Source organism: Lemur catta, chromosome 12 (assembly GCF_020740605.2).
Source record: "Lemur catta isolate mLemCat1 chromosome 12, mLemCat1.pri, whole genome shotgun sequence".
NCBI lineage: Eukaryota > Metazoa > Chordata > Mammalia > Primates > Lemuridae > Lemur > Lemur catta.
The window spans coordinates 91,133,123-91,157,071 of record NC_059139.1 but is presented as its reverse complement, the minus strand read 5'-3'; the positions used below and the strand labels follow the sequence as shown (position 1 = coordinate 91,157,071).

General features: G+C 39.0%; 1 protein-coding gene across 1 annotated transcript in view; it reads left to right on the top strand.

Annotated features, from left to right (window-relative positions):
- Positions 1–23,949, top strand: part of FBN2 (fibrillin 2) — a 257,674-nt gene that overhangs the window by 217,537 nt on the left and 16,188 nt on the right. The window contains exons 44-58 of the mRNA XM_045565793.1: positions 94–219; positions 646–771; positions 2,560–2,676; positions 4,140–4,268; positions 4,717–4,836; positions 7,667–7,792; positions 8,473–8,625; positions 9,436–9,501; positions 9,821–9,946; positions 10,496–10,615; positions 11,590–11,712; positions 12,184–12,315; positions 20,620–20,745; positions 22,120–22,326; positions 23,283–23,408. Coding sequence (XP_045421749.1) covers positions 94–219; positions 646–771; positions 2,560–2,676; positions 4,140–4,268; positions 4,717–4,836; positions 7,667–7,792; positions 8,473–8,625; positions 9,436–9,501; positions 9,821–9,946; positions 10,496–10,615; positions 11,590–11,712; positions 12,184–12,315; positions 20,620–20,745; positions 22,120–22,326; positions 23,283–23,408 — 1,923 coding nt within the window. The remainder of the gene's footprint in view (positions 1–93; positions 220–645; positions 772–2,559; positions 2,677–4,139; positions 4,269–4,716; positions 4,837–7,666; positions 7,793–8,472; positions 8,626–9,435; positions 9,502–9,820; positions 9,947–10,495; positions 10,616–11,589; positions 11,713–12,183; positions 12,316–20,619; positions 20,746–22,119; positions 22,327–23,282; positions 23,409–23,949) is intronic.

Below are 23,949 nucleotides of genomic sequence, written 5' to 3'. Positions count from 1 at the left end.
TAATTATTCAAGAGTTGATCATCAAAGTGATGAAATGAATGTAGCCCTAATGCAATGATGAAAGACTTTAAAATGGAGTCGTTGCTCTTTCAGATATTGACGAGTGCAGCAACGGTGACAATCTCTGCCAGCGGAATGCAGACTGCATCAATAGTCCTGGCAGCTACCGCTGTGAATGTGCTGCAGGGTTCAAACTGTCACCCAACGGAGCCTGTGTAGGTAAGCGAGAGGCTGACTTATTCTTTGGCACTGAACACAAGATTTTTTAGATTTCCTACACTATAAAGGTATCCCGAGCTTTCCTATCAAAAAATACTTCAAAAATAATTCTGAAAAGATTTTCTAACTCAGCCTACTTATTTATAGTGAACCTATTTGACCATATCTTTCAGATTACTATGTTGAGAAAAGAAATCTCTAAATTAGTATCCTTGAGAAACCAATAAACATTAAAAAAATTACTGATTAAAAAAGGAGGCTTGGGTACTTTAAAGCCTTGCTTAGTTTGATTCATCTGTTGTTATGATTCATTTTCAGCCTGTCTGTAATAATTAATAGCAGGTTAGAGAAACACATCTGTGAAAAATGAAGAAGTCTTAATAAAAATCAGATACATGTAACATGTGTTTTAATTTTTTGTTTTAGATCGCAATGAATGTTTAGAAATTCCTAATGTCTGCAGTCATGGCCTGTGTGTTGATTTGCAAGGAAGTTACCAGTGCATCTGCCACAACGGTTTTAAGGCTTCTCAGGACCAGACCATGTGCATGGGTAAGGACATGTAGCTGCAGGGAGTGAAGTGGGACTGAGACTCCAGAATAGATTATAATCCCATCACGTGCTACAAGTAGCTACCATGTCTCTGGCAGAAACAGTCTTGCAAAAAATTAACTGTGTCAAACTGTTTAAATTCAGTGTAAAATTTGCAAGAAAAAACATACTCTACAGTATGTTCTTGAGTTCAGTGATTCTCAATCTTTTTCCCCCGGAAGACATTTGCACGACTTGACGTGCACTCTGGGTTATGTGGAATTTACCACTGTACCAGCTGCCCTCTGCCCCTCTAATTTCCCACTCAAGAAAGCATTTTGGAATGCAAGGGAGTAGTAAGAGTGACAGTATTAAAGTGAATATGTTTATACACATATATACTTTTTTACACAAATAATTTAATACACTGGATTTATCTGCATATTTTGTGTTTTATCTATTAAAAATTCCTTTAGGAGCAAATATGACCAAACTCTTTAAAAATTCCCAGTAGCTAATAGAATGGTTAGTGAAGTAATACTACTGCTCAGTGAGTACTTGCTGAGCTAATGATTAATAAGCTTCCAAAGGCAGATGGGGTGGAGGCCTTGAGAATGGGACTGAGAGTGACTCCATAACTCTGATGTCAGCAGCTGCTCTGCCTCTGCCAGTGTCCTCTCACCGTGCTGTGCACTTGATGGAGGAACATTAAATTTAAAACTTAGCTATTTATTATAGCATGTTCTCAGTGCAGAGAAAGCTAGGGTTGTGCATCTACTCTTTTGGTATTCAAGATACTATCTAGGTGAATTGTAAAATCAGATTTCAGTACTGCAGAGCTGACTTCCTTTATAGCCCACGCAGCACAAGGAACACCTGGAGAACGTCTCACTTCGTCCATTGCCTCCTAAGAGCCCCCCCTTGGACTTCTCCCATGATGACAGGAAAAATTCTCTAGGTGATATTTTTGCAAAGGAAAATATAGGATCTGGTCCTGTGTGCATGAACTTTCTGAGAATGCCTGCTTACGCATGCTTCTCCTTGCTGTACTCCCTGAGAGAGTATGATTTGCCAGAAAATATGTGAGATTTATGATTCAGAAATTCATATGGGGAAAATCTGCCCCCACTCATAACAGTTGTTCCATGATTCCGTGATAAAAATCAGTCAGACTCCCCGGTAAGACCTCCCTTACATAGAGCTTCCTTCCTAAAGAACAATACCTTTTTTTTTTTTTTTCCTTTTTTTTGCATGATAGAGTTTCAGCAGCCTGGAATTTGTAGTCTAGGGAGTTTGTCTTCTCATATTATGAATGACTTTGTAAATATTTTCTTAATTCAGTGTTTTTGGAAGGCTAACAGTGAATTCTAATAGACTCTAATTTGGATTCCACTACTTCATAAAATTAAAGAAACTAAAATTTATCTTTGTTTTGCCGATGAAATCAAGGGATGTAAATTTCTGAGTAAGTGTTTGTAATGCTTTTAATAGAACAAATTATTTTAACATTTCAAAAGTTCAGTTTACTTACAATTGATAAGCAGACCCTCTCATTAAAACATCTCTGCTGAAGACGTGCTTGCTTAGGCTGCCTGCGGGTCTGCTCTGTGTCCATAAGAAATTAAACTGTACTTTTTTCTTATAATTTTATTATTTTTATTTTTCTCTACCTCATGGTCATGTTCTTCAAATAAATATGAGTTCCTAGTACTGAATGAGGAAAATCTAAGTTAAAAATGCAAAAGAGTTAATAGCTTATTTTTTTCCTAGTTAAAAATCGAATTCCTTTGAGCCAATGTTTCTCTGTAGATGTTGACGAGTGTGAGCGGCATCCATGTGGAAATGGAACTTGTAAAAACACTGTTGGATCCTACAACTGTCTGTGTTACCCAGGGTTTGAACTCACTCACAATAATGATTGCCTGGGTAAGTACTTCAGTCAGTCCTTTATTGCTACTGTTTCATTTCCACACAATATACCAAAATAAAAAATGAAACCGAAGAACAAAAAATTTTTTATTATTTAAATTACAAATGTGTGCCAAAAGATGTATAATACCATGGACTATTTTCTAGTTAACTAAAACCATAGTATTGGCCTACATAATAACAAGACAGTGTACTATTTTAAGCACTCTTGTCAATAAAACAATCAATTCAGAGGAAAAGATTATTCAGATGATAGTAAACATAGTGGAACTGACGTATGGTTTGGGGTATTCTTACCCCTTAGATGGGATCAAAGATAGATTTTTCATTGTTTGAGTGTGATTACAAATATTTTATATAAATCCATTGTAGATTTACATTCAGATACCAGTAGCTTCTTACTTATAAAGAAGTCATGTCTTGAAATTTCATTTTCTGTAAGCTTTTGAAGCCAGAATGCCTTTCTCCGCAAAAAAACAGTGCATGGTGATGGTTTTCCAGATCAGCCCTCAGGAGCTTCTCTTATGCATAGTAGAGGATTTTAGCCCTTGGCCCCACTCACACACAAATGTGACATGAGAACTGATAGTGGGAGAGAGTCATGAAGTAGGTGGAGAGAGAATGAGAGAAACAACAATAACCGTTTATTCCTTGTTTACCACATGCCAGCCACAGCACGGGTGCTTTGCCACGCAACGTGCTGTCATTCATGTGACCCTGCAAGGCATGCCAGCGTATCCCAGGTTTTCTACCATGATGGGACCATGACAGCTCAATCCCACCTCATAATTTAACCCAACATGATTTCCTCTTGGTTTTCTTTATTTTTCAAAATTCTGCAATTATGAAAAAAAATTTAGAGCTTATTGGACATTTTACTCAACTGTCGCTCTGATCAAAGTACACCCGTCACCCAAGCCAGGAAGTGACTCAAACGTAATCAGCCCTAAGCTTAACTGAAAACCTAAGACTTAATGTTCTTTTTTATTTTGAATTCTATACTCTGTCTGTGATTCTAGAGTGTTTTAAATATAATTGATTTTCCTGTATTCCATATGCTCATTTATTTGTCCTCTCTGAATACGATCAGCTTATCTCCAGGTAAAGTATCTACAAATTAGGCAATCAACCCAAATCCCATATAGTCCCTTACCTGTGGGAAAAATATTTTTCACTTGGAAAGTATGGAAAGCTTCACTTTCAATCTTAACTTTTATCTGTTTCTAAATTCATGAGCTATATTAATACCAAAAATGAATCCTCTGGTTGAAATACCACAGTGATCCATGTGATCCTGTTAGTTGCATGATCATTATATGTGCCATTTTCCCTGTGTTAATGAGGAACTATAATGTAGGGTTTTTGTAAATGTATGCCAATAAAGGTTTTTAAGTTGCAACTTGTGAAACAATAAACATACAGGAGCTCTTTCTGAAATGCCAACTCCTGTTTGCTTGCAGACATAGATGAGTGCAGTTCCTTTTTTGGTCAGGTGTGCAGAAATGGACGGTGCTTTAATGAAATTGGCTCCTTCAAGTGTTTATGTAATGAAGGTTATGAACTCACTCCAGATGGCAAAAACTGTATAGGTAAGTATCCAAACAATAAGCAGTCTTTATGGTGTTTTTTGTAAAATGACGACGTCAATCTCCTCTTTCCTGCCATTTAGGAACTCATTCACATTTCATTTGATCATCAGATCACATGCCCAAGATAAACTATAATGGGAAATTTTGGTATAAGGTATAAGCCAACAATTGGGAATGTCTCATAGGCAATGTTTTTATTGGGGACAAGGCTTGAGGCTATCCATGTCTTAATAAAAGTAGGCAAAGGAAACAAATCAAGAAAATTAGCCACTTGCCAAGTAAGAAATACCCAAGATGTCAAAAGAGTGTCTCAGGGAATATTTGTCCATGGTGACCCAGCAGATCAGAGGCCCCCGTTGAATTCATGGTAATCTCATTTGGCAGACAGCTAAATCTATGCAACAGGTATCTCATGTTTAAATTATTTTTCTCTTCTTTCTCTCTAAAGATACGAATGAGTGTGTCGCCCTTCCCGGCTCTTGTTCTCCTGGCACCTGTCAGAATTTGGAGGGATCGTTCAGATGCATTTGTCCCCCAGGGTACGAAGTAAAAAGCGAGAACTGCATTGGTAAGACTAACGTTGATTCTGAGGTCCACGAGCTGTTCAGTTTAATAAGGTTTGGTACAGACTCTGTGGAAATGTACTGAGTCCCAGTCACTGCAAGCATACTGACCTAAGGACTTAAACATACAGCAGCGTACATCTGTTTTATTGAACCCTCAGAAATGATTTGACGGTGGAATGGTAGGAATGAAAAACTTAGGGATGTGGGATTTTTCATTAACAGAAATCTTACGCTAGTCAGAGAATTTTCAGCATACTCTAATCTTTTTTCCAAACGTCAACAGAGACTTTCTACTGAATTTTAAAGTGTGTCTACAAAAATTGTAATCTTTGGTGCCCAATTTTAAAACAGCTATTAAAGGTGTCTGGGGTCTTAGAAATGTGAAGCAGAAAATCTTGACAATGCTGTTGAGACATTTTTTCCTTGGGAAGGCCTCATGTCAAAGCAGAAAATATTAATCCATTTGTCATAACAGATGTTTTTCTGCTGAAACTCCTCCAGCTCACAAGAGCACTGTAACCACATCAAGAGCGGGTCCCAGAATTGCCTGGTGGACAAGGCAAAGGCGACCTTTTTACAGTTCGCTTTATTTCACTTTTATACAAATTATTTTTTACAGCCTTGTTGAAATTCAGAAGCACCAGCATCTTAGAGCGGTTTTTCTAATGTGAAAGGATTGTGAGGGATATTTTTGCCTTTCAGTTATCCATTTTTTTTAAAAATTCTGTCTCCCTTGGCAAGATTTCATCTGAAGACACGCAGCTCTGCTGCTCACATTCCGGGCTGTGCAGACAGAGCGGAGGAAGCAGCCTGCCTTGCAGACTTTCCTCCTGTCTCAGACCGCGAGGCCGGACCTCACAGCACCCCTAGTCATCTTGATTTTCTGTCTCATTTGTATAGTCCATTGTAAGATTACCTAGTGTTTTTAAAACTTAAAAATAATAAATAATAATACTAGAATCATCTTAGAAGTTTCTTAAAAAGTTGAAGATCTTGTCTTCCTTCTATTTTCTTTTTTCATATTTAATTTCAATTCTCTGTTGTCTCCATGATCCATCTCTTTGTGGACCAATAATAGCAGGAGTAGGTTAGCCGCGAGGAGGGAAGGGAAATAGGTATGCTTCTTTGTGTCAGACAGTCTTGGCTACCTTTTCTCTTAGTGACAGTATCTATGTCTGTGATTTAGTTACATTTTATTAAGTTTCAGAAATATCTTCTTTATCCATTGTTAGCGATGACACTATTTTGCATCTCTGAAAACTTGGTTTTTAATTAACTTACTTCACTATAAGAATATTCCCTTCAGACTAGTATCTCTTTTACCAGTTTTTCTCATGTGAAATTCTTTACACGTGACCATACACACACACATAGATATGTGTGTGCACACACCCCACACACATATGAGCCCATTCCTACATTCAGTGGGTATTACAATGAGTACCTGGCACCTTTCTAGTTGCTAGAAATACAAAAATACAGTCTTTGCCTTTAGGGAACTTACTGCCTATTGAGAGGGACAGATTTTGTAAGTAAACCTGTGTTATGAAGACATCCTTGTAACACCATGCGGCAAACACTGTCCTGAAGGCTTGTTGCGGATATAGGAGCACAGCAGGAGCTGATGGAGAATTGTGGTCATGGCGAGGGGGGTGGCGTGTTGAGGAAGCCTGTCACAAAGGATTGGGGACATTCTAGGTCACTCTTAAATGTTGGATAGGAATTTACTAATCAGAGAAGGAAAGAGCACAGAAGAGGATATTTTAAAATGCAAGGAGCACGAGCATGGTAAGGGGCATCGGACGACTGGCTCAAACGGCTGAACTTAGTCCTTTGGTCACTGTGTAACCGTTGCGGGCGTTTTTGGATTTTTTTGTTTAAAGAAAAGAGATGTGATATGACTCATTCCTTAAACCTCTGCAAATATGAATTGAGACCTTTGTATGTGCCGGGCACTATGCTGGGAGCCGAGGGTGCACCAGCGAGCCGGACAGACGTGCCGTGTCTTCGCCGAGCTGCATGCCCATGCGCCTGCCTGACGTCACGTGTAATATTTATTCGTTTAGTTAAAATAACCCACTAAATAGGAACTCCCCATGCAAAATGGCCAAGAATCACTGGTAAGGTATGCTTATTTATTTTCAGGAGCCATTCTGGGGTCAAGGGGAAATGATAACATTCTCAAAATAATGTCTGAGTCTTCCTGGTTTCATACAGCGCAGATTTTCAAATATGATCAGATGTTTTAGCAAGACAACCCCAGTGGTAACGTGAAGAGAAGAGAAGGAGTGAGGAGTCACTTAAGAGACTCACAGTGATGCAGGTGGCAAGCGACGATGGGTTTGGAAGTGCTAAGGAGGTAGAACGGGCAGGGCGCATTCTACTTACAAACAGAGGCCGAAAGATCAGGGCGAGAAATCAGAGTGACTCGGATCCCAGTTGGGATTACTGAGAGGAACATCAGGGAGGGGACCAGTCAGTAAAACATACTTGGCCACATCAAATCTGTGATGCGTGTGAAATGTCGAGTTGGTCTTGTCGGGTAGGCAGGTAGACATGCGCACATACACCCCCAGGGGTCGAGGGCAGGGAGCTGGAAATGGACTTGGGATTCTCTGGTGTGTAATTGGTTGAAACTGGATATAATCTTTGACTTTTGAAGCAATAATAGTTCACTTTTTAAGAATAAGTTAAACATATATATACTATAATCTCTTGTCTCATATTAAATATCCACTGGCTAGTGGACAATTGTGATATGGATAATTATTTTCAAATATCAAACGGTGTGTTTATTTAATTACATTAATAAATTCTCCCTCTGTTTTGCAGATATAAATGAATGTGACGAAGACCCCAACATTTGTCTTTTTGGTTCTTGCACCAATACTCCAGGGGGCTTCCAGTGCATCTGCCCGCCTGGCTTCGTACTGTCTGACAATGGACGGAGGTGCTTCGGTAAGCTTTGCAATGACCTCCCTGGCATAGTGAGCCCTTAGAAACTGCAAAGCTAGCTTGCAAACCTCGTGCTAGTGTTTGTCGGGACAAATTACGTGTCTCTGGTAAATACACCTGAAAATTAAAAATACAGGTCTCAAAAGTATATGCAATGGATACTTTTTAAGGTTCTTTGAATTACTGGCACTGTTACTGTATTTTTTAAAATTTTATACTAAAGGAAAAATTGTTATCCTGATTCGCCAGACTGACTGTTTTCCTTTTGTTGTTGGCAAATATTTTTTTGTGTATTTTGGTGTATGAGTTGCTTTCGATGTGGCTTAACTTACTAAAAGTTACCTAGATTGCTTTTATTAGGTGATAATATAACAGTAAAAAAAGAGATTCCTTGTGGTAATCATTTTGGTATTGAGTATTATTTCTCAAATTTCCTAAGCACATTATAAAAATATTTTAAGTATTTTAAATAATTGAATAAAATTTTATAGACAGGTCAAGTTAAATTGGCAAATGAAATCAGCAGTGAAGGATTTCCAGACAATTCTTCTACTGCTAATCTAGTCTGCATCGTATGTTCTGCCCATGGGAAACATTCAGTCAGAAACAGAGCTGCACATAAATTTACACACAAAGATTTCTAGATGCCCAGTAAGGGGCTCTGTGTGTGCTTTCCTGATTAGATACTCGCCAGAGCTTCTGCTTCACAAATTTTGAAAACGGGAAGTGTTCCGTACCCAAAGCTTTCAACACCACAAAGGCAAAGTGCTGCTGTAGTAAGATGCCAGGAGAAGGCTGGGGGGACCCTTGTGAGCTGTGCCCCAAAGACGACGAAGGTAAGAGCGACAACATAAAACACCACTTTTCACCGGTTTTTGAACGTTTGCCAGAGTCGGTTTGACCATGTAATTTATGAATATTTTGAGAGTGAAATCATCTCCTCGTGTGTAAGTTTTGATGGTTCAGTGAGCAACCTAGTCTGAGGGACTTCTTGCAACTTTGGAAGCAACATGTATAAGCACAGGTGGAGTTAACCTTTAATTTCATGTTTCCTCTCAAGGTCCGTATTATTTGCTTTCAAAAGAATGAATTTGAGGGGTGCAGGGCAGGAGATGGACGAAGGGAATGGAAATTACACCCAGTTGTTGTGCGAATCCCATATGGGTATCATATCCCACGGCTGTGGTTCTCAGAATAGTACACACAGTTCCGAGAAGCTGAGTCAGCTCCGTAGCTGCTGGCAGGAAGAGACTGACAGCCTCACCGGGCTCATTAGCACTGGTGGATTATAGCATAATTCCAAGCAAGCTCAAACAGGCTTGTCCTCTGGGTTAGGGGTGGCTTCCGTGAATGATGGGCAGGAAGGGCTCTTTGGTCACTCTGCTTTAAATGAGCAAACGGGAAGAACCAGGAGCCCTCAGTAGGTGGCAACCTAGAAGGGCAAGCTCAGGTAGCCTTTACTACATATGCTCAGAGTTGTTTTTGAAATAAATAGCAAAAATAAAATAAAAGACTCCTGTCTTTTATTTGCAGTTTTGCAGAGGAAACATAATTAAGTACAGTTTCATGTATATTGTTAATCAGTTCTTAACTTCTCTGATAATTGAGACTCTTCAATAATGGAGAATTTGTATTTTTCTCTGCAGTTGCATTCCAGGATTTGTGTCCATACGGCCATGGAACTGTCCCTAGTCTTCATGACACACGTGAAGGTGTGCTTTGATACGTTTATTCCTGTATTCTTATTTAATACAAATATATTATTTTACCTTTATTTTATAAATTATGCTAATTTTACTATAAAAGTAGTATATTATATTCAGTGTATTAATACATACATAATACTTATGTACCCTATGCATTTTATATCTATCATAAGATCATGACGTGATATATGAAATACATTATATATTTCTCAGACAAAAGAAATATTTACATGCTTTATTAATTTTATGTCTGTGTTGAATAGATATATACAATCTTGGCATATCTTTTTATATGAGAAAGTTCATGGGCAGTTCTGTATTTTAGATGTCAATGAGTGTCTTGAGAGCCCAGGCATTTGTTCAAATGGTCAGTGTATCAACACTGATGGATCTTTTCGCTGTGAATGTCCAATGGGGTACAACCTTGATTACACCGGAGTGCGCTGTGTGGGTGAGTGTGGGTGCCACATTACACAACTCTAAAGTTCTGCTCTATTTCTCATATTCAGCAAAAGGTCTCTCAGGCACCCTCGGTGGTGGTGGGGTTTACAAAGCCAAGACAAGTAGCGAGTAATGGCTTTTTCTTCACCCATCCTACATTTTCCAGTCCCACCTGATGCCCAACCTCCGTTTTCAGCCAAATATACAAAATCTAATGTGTCTAGAGTCTTCAAATTGCCAAAACCTCTAACTGGAAGAGAGATCCATCTTACTTTATGACTTTCCATGCCTGCTCTTGAAGCAGAGGACCACATCCCTCTTCTGGATTTGTGACCTGCGCAGGGCAAGCATTGCTACCTGTGGGTTAGAGCGTTGCACGCTGATCTTTCAGGGTCCTTTGTGCTGCATGACAGCCAGCCAGCCAAGGCTAAGGGTGTACCAGGGTCAGGTGTGCCCTCCTGCGATCCTGGAAATATGTGAGGGCCAGTGCAGCTGTTCACGGGCATGCTCTTGTTAGACTGAAACTTCTTTGTGGCACATTCTTATTCTTCTTTTTCAGATACTGATGAGTGTTCAATCGGCAATCCATGTGGAAATGGTACATGCACCAATGTTATTGGGAGTTTTGAATGCAATTGCAATGAAGGCTTTGAGCCAGGGCCCATGATGAATTGTGAAGGCAAGTGGTCTTTGCCTTAAGCGTTATTACTTCTTCTTGACATATAAAGTATTTTCAACTCCTCAATCTTCATTTATGTTGCTTCTGATATTCTTCTGATGATTATGTATTTTTTCATTTTTCTCTACCTTGGTGAGCACAGTTACGATAGCTGTTCTACAGCCCTTGTTCAACATCTGGGTCGTCTCAGGGTTGCATCTGTTGATTGTCTTTTCCCTTGACATTAGGTCACATTTTCCTGGCTCTTCGGCATATTGGTTAACTTTGGATTTATACCCTGGATATTATGAATGATATGTTCTAGAATCAGTTTTATTACTCTGAAGAATGTTGATGCTTCTAGCTTAGCAGACACTTAGCTTGGGTCAACACAATAGCAGACTACCAGGCCTGTGGAGGGTCATGGCTGGTGTTTCCGTTCTGCTCTTTAAATCCTAGTGGCTGGCTTCCTTGATTTCTGCACCACACATGCATGGTACAGTCAACAACTTGGGCTGAATATATTGCAAAAAAGTGTTTCTCCTTCCCTGGCCCTCTCTTTTCCAGGGTTCCCCTCTCTTCACCTCTCTTCAAGGGTTGCCCCAAGGCTCCCCTCCCCCACTTCCTCTGAACAGAATCTCAGAAAGTTTCTGTTTGATTTAGCTACCAGGTACTGCCACTGCCAGGACAGTGATCGTCAGCAAAGTAATTTCAGGGAAAAAAAATCAGTGTGGAATTACTTCTTGCTGGTTGTTTGCTCTGAGTTTTAACTCACAGCTAAAACCTTCAGGTATTTTTTGTATTTTTTTTCCAGAGTATATAGCTATGATTTCTTGGAGGGTGAGTTTGCTACACACCAAATTCTACATACTAGAAGTGGAAGTTCTATTCTCCTGTTGCTTTCTGTGTGAATACCAAGTAAATACATCCATGCTTGTTTAAACAAGTCATTAGAACCCTAGGCTGAGCACGTGCCTGTCCGTTTCTTTGATCAGATATCAATGAATGTGCCCAGAACCCGCTGCTGTGTGCTTTCCGCTGCATGAACACGTTTGGGTCCTATGAATGCACCTGCCCGGTTGGCTATGCCCTCAGGGAAGATCAAAAGATGTGTAAAGGTAAGGCCACAGGCAAGGGAGTAGTTAGAACTTTATTTGCCATGCTGGAGATACATTTTCATGATTTTATAGTTCTCAGCTAGCTTCTTCAAGAGCCTGTACAGAAGTATATGAGACAGCATTTTACTGGTAGAGTTCCATACCTGGGTAAGAAGACCTGATGTTTTTTGTGAAATCAAATGAAAGAGAAGACGGATTGAGGAACCTGCTATTCTCACACTGCTGGACTCATTAAAGCAAAGATTGCCCTTCCCTGGACTTCTTGTCGCTGGGTCCCGTGCTGGAACTGGAGTAATGCGTCTGGAGTCAAGGCCAGGGGCTGAAAAAGACTGGGCTGCTCGTTTCTCTGTCACACTGTCAGGTCACATGTTAAAAGCCAGAGGACCAAACATATGACTTACAAGTTCTAAGCAATAGCCTGCTCCTGAGATTTCTTGTTTTTGTTTTTCTCTTATTAAAAACATTTTGCAGATCTGGATGAATGTGCGGAAGGGCTGCACGACTGTGAATCCAGGGGCATGATGTGTAAGAACCTGATCGGCACCTTCATGTGCATCTGCCCCCCAGGAATGGCCCGAAGGCCCGATGGGGAAGGCTGTGTAGGTAAGCGTGTGTGATGCCCCGCTCCCGGCCAAATTAATGGCACTGTTCCCAAATGGTCTTAGGTGCAAGCCAGCTGTTTTTCCATCTGCGTCAAGGCTGGCTGTACCTAGCTTTCCTCTGTCTCAGGGTCCACGCAAGTATAGTAGGTGCTGGATTGTGGCAGTTATGCCGACTCAAGAATATATGATCTTTTTTTTTTTAGTAATCTTGTTGTGTCCCGTAAATCTAAAACACTAAATTTAGAAGTATAGAAAAACTCCGTGCCACAGCTCTCCTCATGTAGCAAAATAAAAATATGAGGTAACGGTCTTGTTTTTGTTGTCATTTCATGAATGAGGAGAGTATCTAAAGAGGAAGATAATTTCCAGACCCCTATTTTAGGCTGGACATCTCTGTGACTTTGGCCGTATATTTTTAACATATTTGGACCTCAGTTAATACATTTATAAAGGGAGGAGGTAGTGCTGGGATTTGTGTTGCATGCAAAAGTCTCATGCCGTGTGAGCTGCATATGACCACGGTATACATCATCTCAGCACTTCTCTCCAAAGAACTGTCACCTGCAACACTGCAGCCCCTGCACAGCCGTTCTCCTCCTTGCTTTAATTAAGAACCTGCGGCTCCCCTCCTAACCTCCAATCCTAGAGAAATGTGGGTATTTTTAGAAGATTGTAAATCTGAAGATTACTAATTTTTTTTATTTTTGAAAGAAATATGAAAATAAGATTTTTTAAAAATGAATCTATTAGTGATTGCCTGGTGCTAGGAGTCAGAATAGAGAGTGGCTGTAAATGGACACTAGGGATCCCTTTGGGAAATGGAAATGCCCCAAAACTGGATTGTGGCAATGGTTGCACAACCCTATAATTTTCTAAAAACCATTAAGTTGTACACTCAAAACACATGAATTTTATGGCATGTAAATTATACCTCAATAAATCTGTTTTAAAAAAATGAATCTACCACAGGAAAAAGATACAAGATATTTACTACAATCCTCTTTGTAGTAACAAAAAGAAAAAAAAAGAAAACCATCTAAATGTCCATCACAGGTAAAACAATTGGGGCATATCCACGCTGTGAAATATACAGCAGTTAAAAGGAATAAGGTATATATGTGTGTATGTACTGATATAGAAAGAACAAGTGGTTATAGAACAATTTAATGCAATGTTTCATATTTTAAAGAAAATTATAAATAATAGTATATGTTTTCTGTAGGCACATATGCAAGCAAGTAAATACATAGTAAAACATTGAAAAAGATAAACCCCTATTCACAGAAAGAATTACCTCCAGGGAAGATATTGAGATTAGAAGTTGCTAGTCTGAAGTGATTTTAACTTTATCTGTCAATTTTTGTTTTTTACAAAAGAGTAAATTCCTGAATTACAAGTGTAATATAAATTAATTTTAAAATGTATACAACAACTTATCAAATTATGATTGGATTTTATAGTTTCTTTTCATTTGTTAGATATTTCATTCAAATGCACTATTTAATAAAGTTAAAGATAGACCTACATCAGAGGTTTAGTTATGCAGTGGTTCTTTCAAAAACACTATTCTTTTAACATCTGTAAACCCAGAAGATTAACCTGTAATCCTAAATCATAATATATTCCTCAAAATCCAGCACATGGCAAAATGGTAACATATATAGAAGGGGGTAAATTGACATTGTTAACCATCCTGTCTTCTTACTGTACATGAAACTCATTTGTGTGTGTTCCAATTTCATCTGACTAGAATACTTAGAAATGTGCTTTACTTTTTACACATGGAAAACTTCTTATTTCCATAACTAGCTGAATTTTACATTATACCCCATTACATTTATAGGTATGTTTCCTGGGAAGAGGGGGTAAGCATTGTGATCAGGTTAAAAACCCAGGTTTCCAGTCCTGGATTTGCCATGAATGAGCTGGATGATGTCAAAGTGATTCGATTCTCTGTTCTTCCATTTCCTCGTCTGCACACAGTGAGAAGCTTAGTCTACCTGGTTGGTAGGGGTTGGAGCTCTAATATTCCATGATCCTGTGAACTGACTTTTTCAAAGAAAAGACCCAGGGGCACCATTCTACATCTGTATTTTTTCATTGTTAAAAAACAATACAAAAGATACAGGCTCTGAAACTTTTCTGATCCTCAAGCTTTTCATTATACCATGCTTATAGCTGAAACGTCTGCAAAATTTTTTTTGATCATCAGGAAACTCTTTGTAGAAATGTTTCATGCAGACAATATATTTTTACAATTGAAATTCCATTTAAAATGCCAAAATACTATTATTAATAAAAAAGTGTTTACAAAAGGCAGGATGAATGATAACGCCACACAAAAACAATAAATTAAAATGCCAAGTACATGATATTGGAATCCAGTGAAATTACCCAAAAAAGTCAATTGCAACAGAACCTAAAAATATTACAGGCCAGGGAATTAAAGTTATGCAGGAAATCTAAAAACTCTCTAAATAAAATTGTAAACTTAATCAGAGGTGGAAACTTGACTATGCTATATAATATGCCCTCATAATTATGTCTTAAACAAATAAATGAATCAAGAAATCTAATAAATAGAAAAATTTTACCAAGATCATTAAATTTTCTTTTTTAGACATTGGTAGTCTGTCCAAATTTTAAAAAGTTTACCCAGCAGTCTTTGATTAGAAGATCAGAGAGACAGGGGAATGAGAGAAGTATGGAGTGTTTTTATAGCGATCAGTTCTACACTGCAGTGTCAAGAGGATAGGAGCGAAAGAGAAAATAGTGGCATTCTATTTAATTATCCACAAACTAGTCTCCTGGACATGGAGGCTGCCAGAGGTAAGGCAGAAAGAGGGGAAGAAGCAAGGTAAGAGAATTAAATCACTTTGAAGTCGTCCAGCTCATTTGTGGCAGATCCAGGACCAGAAACCTGGGTTCTTAACTTGGTCACAATGCTTACCCCTTCTTCCCCGGAAAACACAGCTGTAAATGTATTGACAGTATACCGTAAAATTCAGCTAGTTACAGAAATAAGAAATTTTCCATGTGTAAAATGTAAAGCACATTTCTAAATTCTAAGGCTTAAAGAACTTTGCTGAGAGCCACACTGACCTCCTAAACTACCTGAAAGCCTGCAGGTAGTGCCCCAAGGGCAGAGAGCATGACAGATTTGGTGAGAGAATGTTCATGCAACAAACATGAATTGAAATTGCAGACTATCCCAAGTTCAGCATCAGTGACCTGCTGTACTATTTTTTAGCAAGAACTAAAGGAAATTATTCAAAGATGAATAACTACACAAGTCTGCAACTAATACATACATACTGGGGCGGTGTGGAAAAGAAGAAAGGAAAATAAACCAGAAACAGATCCAAACAATTCAGGACACAGAAGAAAAATTTGGAAAAATAGTTTTAATAATCTGTAAGAAATATTAAATAAAAATTAAAATAGATAAAAAAGATTGAAAGAGAAAAGATAAGACAATATAAAGAAGCTCAGGAAAGAAATAAACCTGTCATAGAAATTAAAGTCACATAATAAGTAATAAAAAGTAGACAGGGCTAAAACGTAATCACAAATGTGGATATAGAGGTGGTCAATAAGAAGATAATAGAGGTGGAAGACAAAGAAATCCAATATGTGCATAAAGTCTCTAAAAAACAAAAACTAAATATTTAAATATATTTGAGTATTTGTGAAAGAAATTCTTGTAGAAAATATTTAAATCCACATCAAAAGAGCACACTGCCCCATGAAAAAGTGTTGCAGAACAGTCCTTGATTTATTCTGGTGTATTTGCTGAACATGTGATATGTTTGCAGTGCTTGGCATATAGTAAAATTTCAATTAAGTGTTAGTTGTTATTGTCTGATTTACATTTTTAAATATCTCTGGCTGCCTTGTAGGTAATGCATTTTAAGGACATGGGAGCAGAATCAAGGATTTCATTTAGTGGCTGTTTTATTTATTTTTTCCTTTCTTTCTTTCTTTTAACCCTCAAATGGAAGCAGAGTAGGTTGGCTGTTTTAATCATCCAGATAAGAGAAGGAGGCTCAGATTAGGGCCATACTAATGTGGAAAAGGTGTGGACAGATTCAGAAAATATGTTGGGAATAACATCGGATTGCTGATTGATTGGTTATAGGAGATGATGAAAGACAGATATAAAAGTCCTAGGAGTTTGACTTAACTGAAGTAAACTAGTTTATTAATTTTACTTGATGGTACTATTAACCAATATGGAAAAGCGGTGGGGTGCAGAAGAATGAAAGCTCTGTTTTGACCATGCTAAGTGTCAGATGCGTGTTAGCTTTCCGAGTGGTGCTAAGAAGTAGGCAGATGCATTTATGAGCCATAGGTGTAAATTACTAGCAAATAGATAGTGTTTTAAAAAATCATGGGGTTGGCTGAGAACGCCCAGAGAGAGACCCCGGAGGGCAGAAGAAGCAGTGCCTGAGCTGTGAGCTCTGCAGTAGCCAGAGTGGCTGAAAAGCGGGGAGACTGGAAAAGAGCACCCGGCAAGGTAGAAGTTGTCCGGGTCGATGAGGGGTCCTGGGAATCAGCAGAATGGATTATTCAGGCAGTTAGGGCAGCGGTCCCCGACCTTTTTGGCACCGGGGACCAGTTGCACGAAAGACAGTTTTTCCACAGACCCGGGGAGCGTGGGGTGGGGGAGGGCAGATGGTTTCGGGACGATCCAGGCACGTGGTCACATTCCTCGTGCGGTCAAACCTCTGTGCTGATGACCCTGTGTTTGCCTCGGCTCCGCCTCAGACCGTCCGTCGGGGCGGGGTCCTCGGAGGACGCGACCCAGGCCCGCGTGAGGACGACGGACGCGCCGCCAGCACAGGTGGCGCTTCAGCTCGCGGCTCGTCGCCGCACCCCTGCTGCTGTGGGCCCGGTTCCCAGCAGGCCGGGCCCGGGGCCGGGGACAGCAGAGTGAGGTGGTGGGGACAGCGGACTGAGCTGGTGGGGACAGCGGGGTGAGCTGGTGGGGACAGCGGGGTGAGGTGGCGGTCGCTCTGTGTGATGCTACTGAGGTGCAGGGCAGCAGATAGAAACGGAGCAGGCTGCGGCCCCAGCTCCGCCTCCTGTCGGAAGGCGGCGGCGTTAGATCGTCACGGGTGCGGACCCGCCGCACACCGCGCAAGCTAGGGGTCCGGTCGCGGGGTCCCGTCGCGATCCCTACGGGAATCTGCTGCCTGGTGACCCGAGGTGGAGCTGAGGCCGTGATGCCGGCGCTGCGGAGCGGCTGCAAATACAGACTGTCATCAGCAGAGAGGTTTGACTGCACAAGAAATGTGACGTGCTTGGATCGTCTGAAACCGTCCCCCGGCCCCCAGTCCTTGGAAAAATTACCTTCCATGAAACCGGCCCCTGGTACCAAAAAGGTTGGGGACTGCTGCAGTATTAGACTTGGTGACTTCTGCAGGAAGTTTCAGTGGACAGGCAAAGCACGTGGGTTAAGGAAAGAGTCAGAGACGAGGAAGTGAAAATGATCACACACACAAGATTCTTTCAAGAAATTTTGGCCTGAAAGGAGATAATGAAATTTGGTAGTAGCTGGAGGGGTAATATATGATTAAGAGAGATGGAGTTTTTCAGGACAGAATTTTCTAGAGAATGTATGCTGAGGTAATGATTCCTTGAAAAGGAAGCATTGTGAAAACTTGGAAGGCAATCCAGAGTACAAGCGAAAAGTTTGGCCTTTGAGAAAAAGCAAAGGCACTTCACCTGTTGGAAGAGGACAGAAGGTTGAAAATGAGGGCACAGCCGGGTGGTTCGTAGCCGGAGAAGCGTTAGGTGTCTGGCTGTGCAGTAGTCATTTTAGAGAACGGGAGCATGGACATGCTAGGAAGCATAGCAGGACTGTCGAGGGAGGATCGCACACCCGTTTGAGATTTGAGTCATGAATCAAAATGAGACCTGTGTCCTCCAGCCTATTGTGCTGCCCTGGATCAGACACAGAGGAGGCAGAAGTGTATCAGCACTGGATGAGAGTGATAGACAATGAAAAGCTTAATAATTGGCCATCCCGATGCAGCCCACAAATGGTGAAAGGATAGACAGTGCCACGCTGGAAACAAATTTCACAGGTGGAGCAGCATCACACCAAGACAGATCCTAGCGAAGTTATAAATTTCGACAACAGGAAAAAAAAAACAGGCAATTTTTTTCAACCTCTCTCTAATTCTCAATTCCAATGGCAGCAAAGCAAGAGTAATCTAAGACTTTGAGGCACATTGTTACCATTCAAGCATAAGAGCTGTATTATACATCATCAACAGGGAGGGACCCAGACAGGATACCCAGCAAAAGCCCTCTCTGAGAAAAATGATTCAGACAACTTACATGCAAATCAAAACAAAGGTGTATGACATTAGGGATAAGATTAGATTAAGATGGCAGATCTTGCACACAAAGGAGTAGTATCTCCAAAACATTTTAAGGGAAAATAATTTTGAACTAAAATTCTATACTCAGGCAAGTGTAAAAATAAACAAGACATTTTCAGAAGTCTGTTTTAGAATATTTGCCACCCACATGCCCTCTCTGAAATAATTACCAAGCTATATACTCTAATATGTGTTTTTAATTAATTCAAGAGGAGGTAATAGTATATGAAGCCATGGTTAGCGAAGAAACCAGTAAGTCTCATTATTTAGTTTAAATAGATGCTGATGGCACATTAAAAACTTAACCAACCAGAATTTCTGGATCACATCAACATGGCAAGTGGTACAGACAGGGCAGAGATAAGTAACTTCGTGCCAAGTTGGTTGTTGTGGCCAGAACTTCTTGAAACAGATAATTCTTAGATTGATGGAAAACTATTAGCTAAGAATGTGTTGACATTGTTTAATGGTTACCACTAGCAGAATAGAAAGAAGGATTATGACTTCCAAACATGAGTTGGGAGCAAGAGGAAGGCATAGGAAACTGGATTAATGTAACGAATGTTGAGAGAAAGGGGCAATGGCACACAAATACAGAACAAAGTAAAATGGCAGGTAAGACTCCAAACAGATCAGTAATCATGATAGACATCAATAGTTTAAATTACTGGTTCAGAGATAAATGTATTTTTTTAAATTCTCTTTAAATCCAGCCAGGTACTTTTAAATAGAAATGTACCTAAACCAAAATGTGAGATAGGTTGCAAATAAAGATATTCAAGGCAAATGCTAATACAAGGAAAGCACATGCAGAACAAATGTCATTAAATTGAAGACTAAAAAATGTAAAACTATAAAGATGAAAGGAGCAATTTATCAAAAGGATATAATTGTCATGAGAACTCTTATGCTCCTAACAAAATAGCTTCTAAAAAAATCTAACAGAATTTACAAAGCTATCAAAAATGTACACTAAGTAAGGACATAGAGAATTTTAATAAAACACTTTTGTTTGAATAGTTTATTTATTTATCACCAATCAAAAGAGCAGTGCTACCTAAATTTCCTCTCCCACTAACTGCCCTCACAGACCACAACTGTCCCTGTGATTTTACTCAGAGCCAGTGTAGGAGCTTGTCCATTATCCTTGGCCTATGGCTCTTCCCCTACTCATCGCCCCACCCAACACCCACCACCCCTTTGCCCCCGGCCTTTCTCTCATATCTGACATCTTTCTCTTAAACTGATATTTTTCCCCGAAGTTATGCTCCTTGCCTAGTGTCCTAGGCCAATGTTATCCCTTATGGAGGCCAACTTCCAATCCTTTATTAAACACCATCTCTTCTCTGCAGGGAGGAGAGAAAAGAAAGAAAAAGAAAACACTTGAGAAAGAGTCTGGCTGGGCGTCGTGGCTCATAACCTGTAATCCTAGCACTCTGGGAGGCCAATGTGGGCAGATAGTTTGAGCTCAGGAGTTTGAGACCAACCTGAGCAAGAGCAAGACCCATCTCTACTAAAAAAATAGAAACAAATAAGCTGGACAACTAAAAATATGTAGAAAAATTAGCCAGGCATGGTGGTGCATGCCTGGAGTCCCAGCTACTCGGGAGGCTGAGGCAGGAGGATTGCTTAAGCCCAGGAGTTTGAGGTTGCTGTGAGTTAGGCTGATGCCACAGCACTCTAGCCCAGGCAACAGAGTGAGACTCTGTCTCAAAAAAAAAAAAAAAAAAAAAAGAATCCACCTAAAAGGATGAAGTAAAGTTAAAAGTAAATTAATATTCACACATAACCTTTTAATTCCATCATATTAGTATTTTGGTAAAGATGTTTTAAATGAGAAATAACCCATTAGAAAAGACTTTGTAAATTATAATTTTACAATTTTGTCATCATCCATGCTATTTGTTTTCCTAAAGATGAAAATGAATGTAGGACCAAGCCAGGGATCTGTGAAAATGGACGTTGTCTTAACATTATTGGAAGCTACAGGTGTGAGTGTAATGAAGGATTCCAGTCAAGTTCTTCAGGCACTGAATGCCTTGGTAAGTTGATATACAAATACATTCTACTTGGTAGATAAAACATCTGCTATATGATGTCATCACAGAAGAGCTCCACATATATATACTTGTCTGCTAAAGACATTCCCCAATCTGAGTAATCCACATACCTCTTCCTAAAGGTACACATCCATTAACATGACATATTTGTACGTGGATCTTACGCACATCTATGTGTAATGTAAATACCAATCTTAAATAGTCTTTCCAAAATTAAGATTAATTAAGCTCTATGGAAAATTTGACTTTAGTAAAACTTACATCAGGGGATGATTTAATTCCAAAAGAAAATATTTGCAATATGAGGTAAGCTCTGCCAAAATTAATGCAAAGTAAATGGCACATTTCAAAAATGCAGCGAAGGTTAATTTTTATATTATGGTACAAGAAAAATGTTTTACAAAATATTTTCTTGGGTAAAATATAAATCTCAGATCTTATGTTGTATTTTTATGCTAAAATACATACATTATAAACCATTGTGGTTAATTATGGCAGCTGTAAATTATGGTGTAGTAAAATTTAAGGCAAACAAAGAGGAATAAGAGCAGTAAAGTGTTTGATTTATCACTTGATTTGGCGTAAAAAGAGCATGTTTCAACTATATCAGATTTTTCTCAGAATGATGTCATCTGCTTCAAATGCCAGGAAGTTTTTAGTCTAGAAAATATATTTTGTTTTTTGTTGTCTCCAATCTATATCTTTACCAACAATCAATCTTTTAGGAAGTTGGAAAGGTAACCTACATAGAAAGTGTAATTTTCTGTGCTCATTTTATTAACAGTTTTGCTAAGATGGTTTATAAAACTGTATTAAAGATTTCTTTGCCTTTTACATCAGAAAGATCTTTTTACTTACACTAAAAAAAATCTACTCAGTACAAATATTTGAACAGTCTTTTCGACATAGAAAATATGAGAGTTAGATTAAATAAGTACCAAGCTTATAACATAGTCTAGAATTTGCTTTCCAAAGACAAATCCTGGTCCTCATTTACTTATTTGAAGGGAAATAATTTTATTTTCATTTCATTTTTATTCTATTGCAATAGTAGTTCGCTATCATTTAGTAGCTAATGGATTGAAGGAAAAAAATTAAAAAGCATAGTTATCACTTTTTGTCAAATTTAATAATCTGTAAGTCTATAGTGAAAGCACACTCTATGAACTTAACTGCCAACAAAACTTTATAATTGTTAAGCTGTCTTAGCAGTGTGACTGTTCATATAAAAGAAGAGCTGTCTTTTAAAAACTTATTCTTAAGAAGGAAAGCATTCATTGTCCTATTTAATTTGAAAACCCAGGATAATGAAGTGTCAGTTCCGTGACCATGACTCTCACTACTTTGCCCTTTCAGACAATCGCCAGGGACTCTGCTTTGCAGAGGTCTTGCAGACGATGTGTCAGATGGCATCCAGCAGCCGCAATCTCGTCACCAAGTCAGAATGCTGCTGCGATGGTGGGCGAGGCTGGGGCCACCAGTGTGAGCTTTGCCCACTTCCTGGAACTGCCCAGTACAAAAAGATATGTCCTCATGGCCCAGGATACACCACTGATGGAAGAGGTATGGAGTTGAGGAAATTCATGCATATTATCAATACAGGGAATTTCATTAATTTAGATTAATTTGAAGGAAAAGGGAAAAACATGATACAATAAAAATAATAGCTAAGGTATTTATATTTGATATGTATTTCCGTGTGTATGTGTGTGTATATATATATATATATAGAGAGAGAGAGAGAGAGAGAGAATTTCTTTGCTAATGTTTTAGAGATTTTAAAAGATTTAATCTTCCTATCAAACCTAAAAGGTAGAATTTATTATTCAAAGAAAGTGAAGCACAAAGCTAAGATAATAATAAGTAATTTTCTGAAGATCACACCCTTTTTAAGGGGTAGACCCAGGAATGGGACACATGCCTGACCCCAAAAGCCATGCTTGTAATGCCTCCTGCTATATTTAAATATTGTTTATTTGAGTACAGTAACTCACTCTGTTTGAAACATCTTTACAAGCTAGCAAGTCTCATAACTGATTAGTGGTTTCCATTTTTTGTGCAACCAACTAATATATTAATGTCCTAAAAAATACCATTTCCTCCATTACTTTACAGACTCCGAAGCTGTGCGTGACTACTTTGCTAGCAAAAACTTTTCTTCAAAGTCTAATGCAAATGTGAATTTGAGGCCAATCAAATGGGAAATTACCACAAATTCCAAATTAGTTGGATTTCAAAGAGGTAGCTTTATAGATTCCCCAAAAATAATTCATGCTTAAATTGCAAAATGATTAGTCTTAAACAGGGCTTTCAACATAGCCTGCCCATCACTTCACTTCATTTTTCTGTCCCTTCCATGTTCCCATTTGCCTGAATGATGAAAAGATATTCACTATTATGAATGTTTGCTGTTAGTTATCTCATCTCAGTTCCTTAATTCCTCTTAGTTTCTAACCAGTTTTACCCTCACATGTATATTAACTTGTATTTGTATTCGTTTTTGTTTTCTTGGTCCACAGATATTGATGAATGTAAGGTAATGCCAAACCTCTGCACCAATGGGCAGTGCATCAACACCATGGGCTCATTCCGATGCTTCTGCAAGGTCGGCTACACTACGGACATCAGCGGAACCTCTTGTGTGGGTAAGGCTAGGCACCTCTGTGTCTGGGGTCGTCAGCTACTGTTTCCTGCAAATCACTTACTGCCAGTAGAGTATCCTTCTTACGGAGGTTTGGAATGTACCTTATGTTAAAATGATGCCATCATCTCAACAATGTGGTTCTCAATAACACAGCACTTGCCCTTTGTTCAGTAAGGTGGGATGCAGAATTGTTCTATTCATCAAAAAACCCTGTCCAACCAGGGAAATATAAAAATTACAAAAATGTACTTTTAGCATTTTATGTTTTAATTTAAAAGTTATAAGTGCACATTTGTTTGTAATTCTTTTGATGAAGGGAAAGGGCTTTTATTGTGAACTTGAGCATGTGTGTGTATGTAAAAAGAATATGTTTTGCTTGTTTCTCATCCCTATTTTTTGCATAAATATACCAGTTAGACATCATCTAAAATGTCCAGATGCAGAGCAGTCTCAGTACAGAATCCTTCTACTATTTTACAATTTCTTTTTCATATTTAATTTTTTATTGTTTCACCCACACCATTTTATGACAGTTGGGAGGA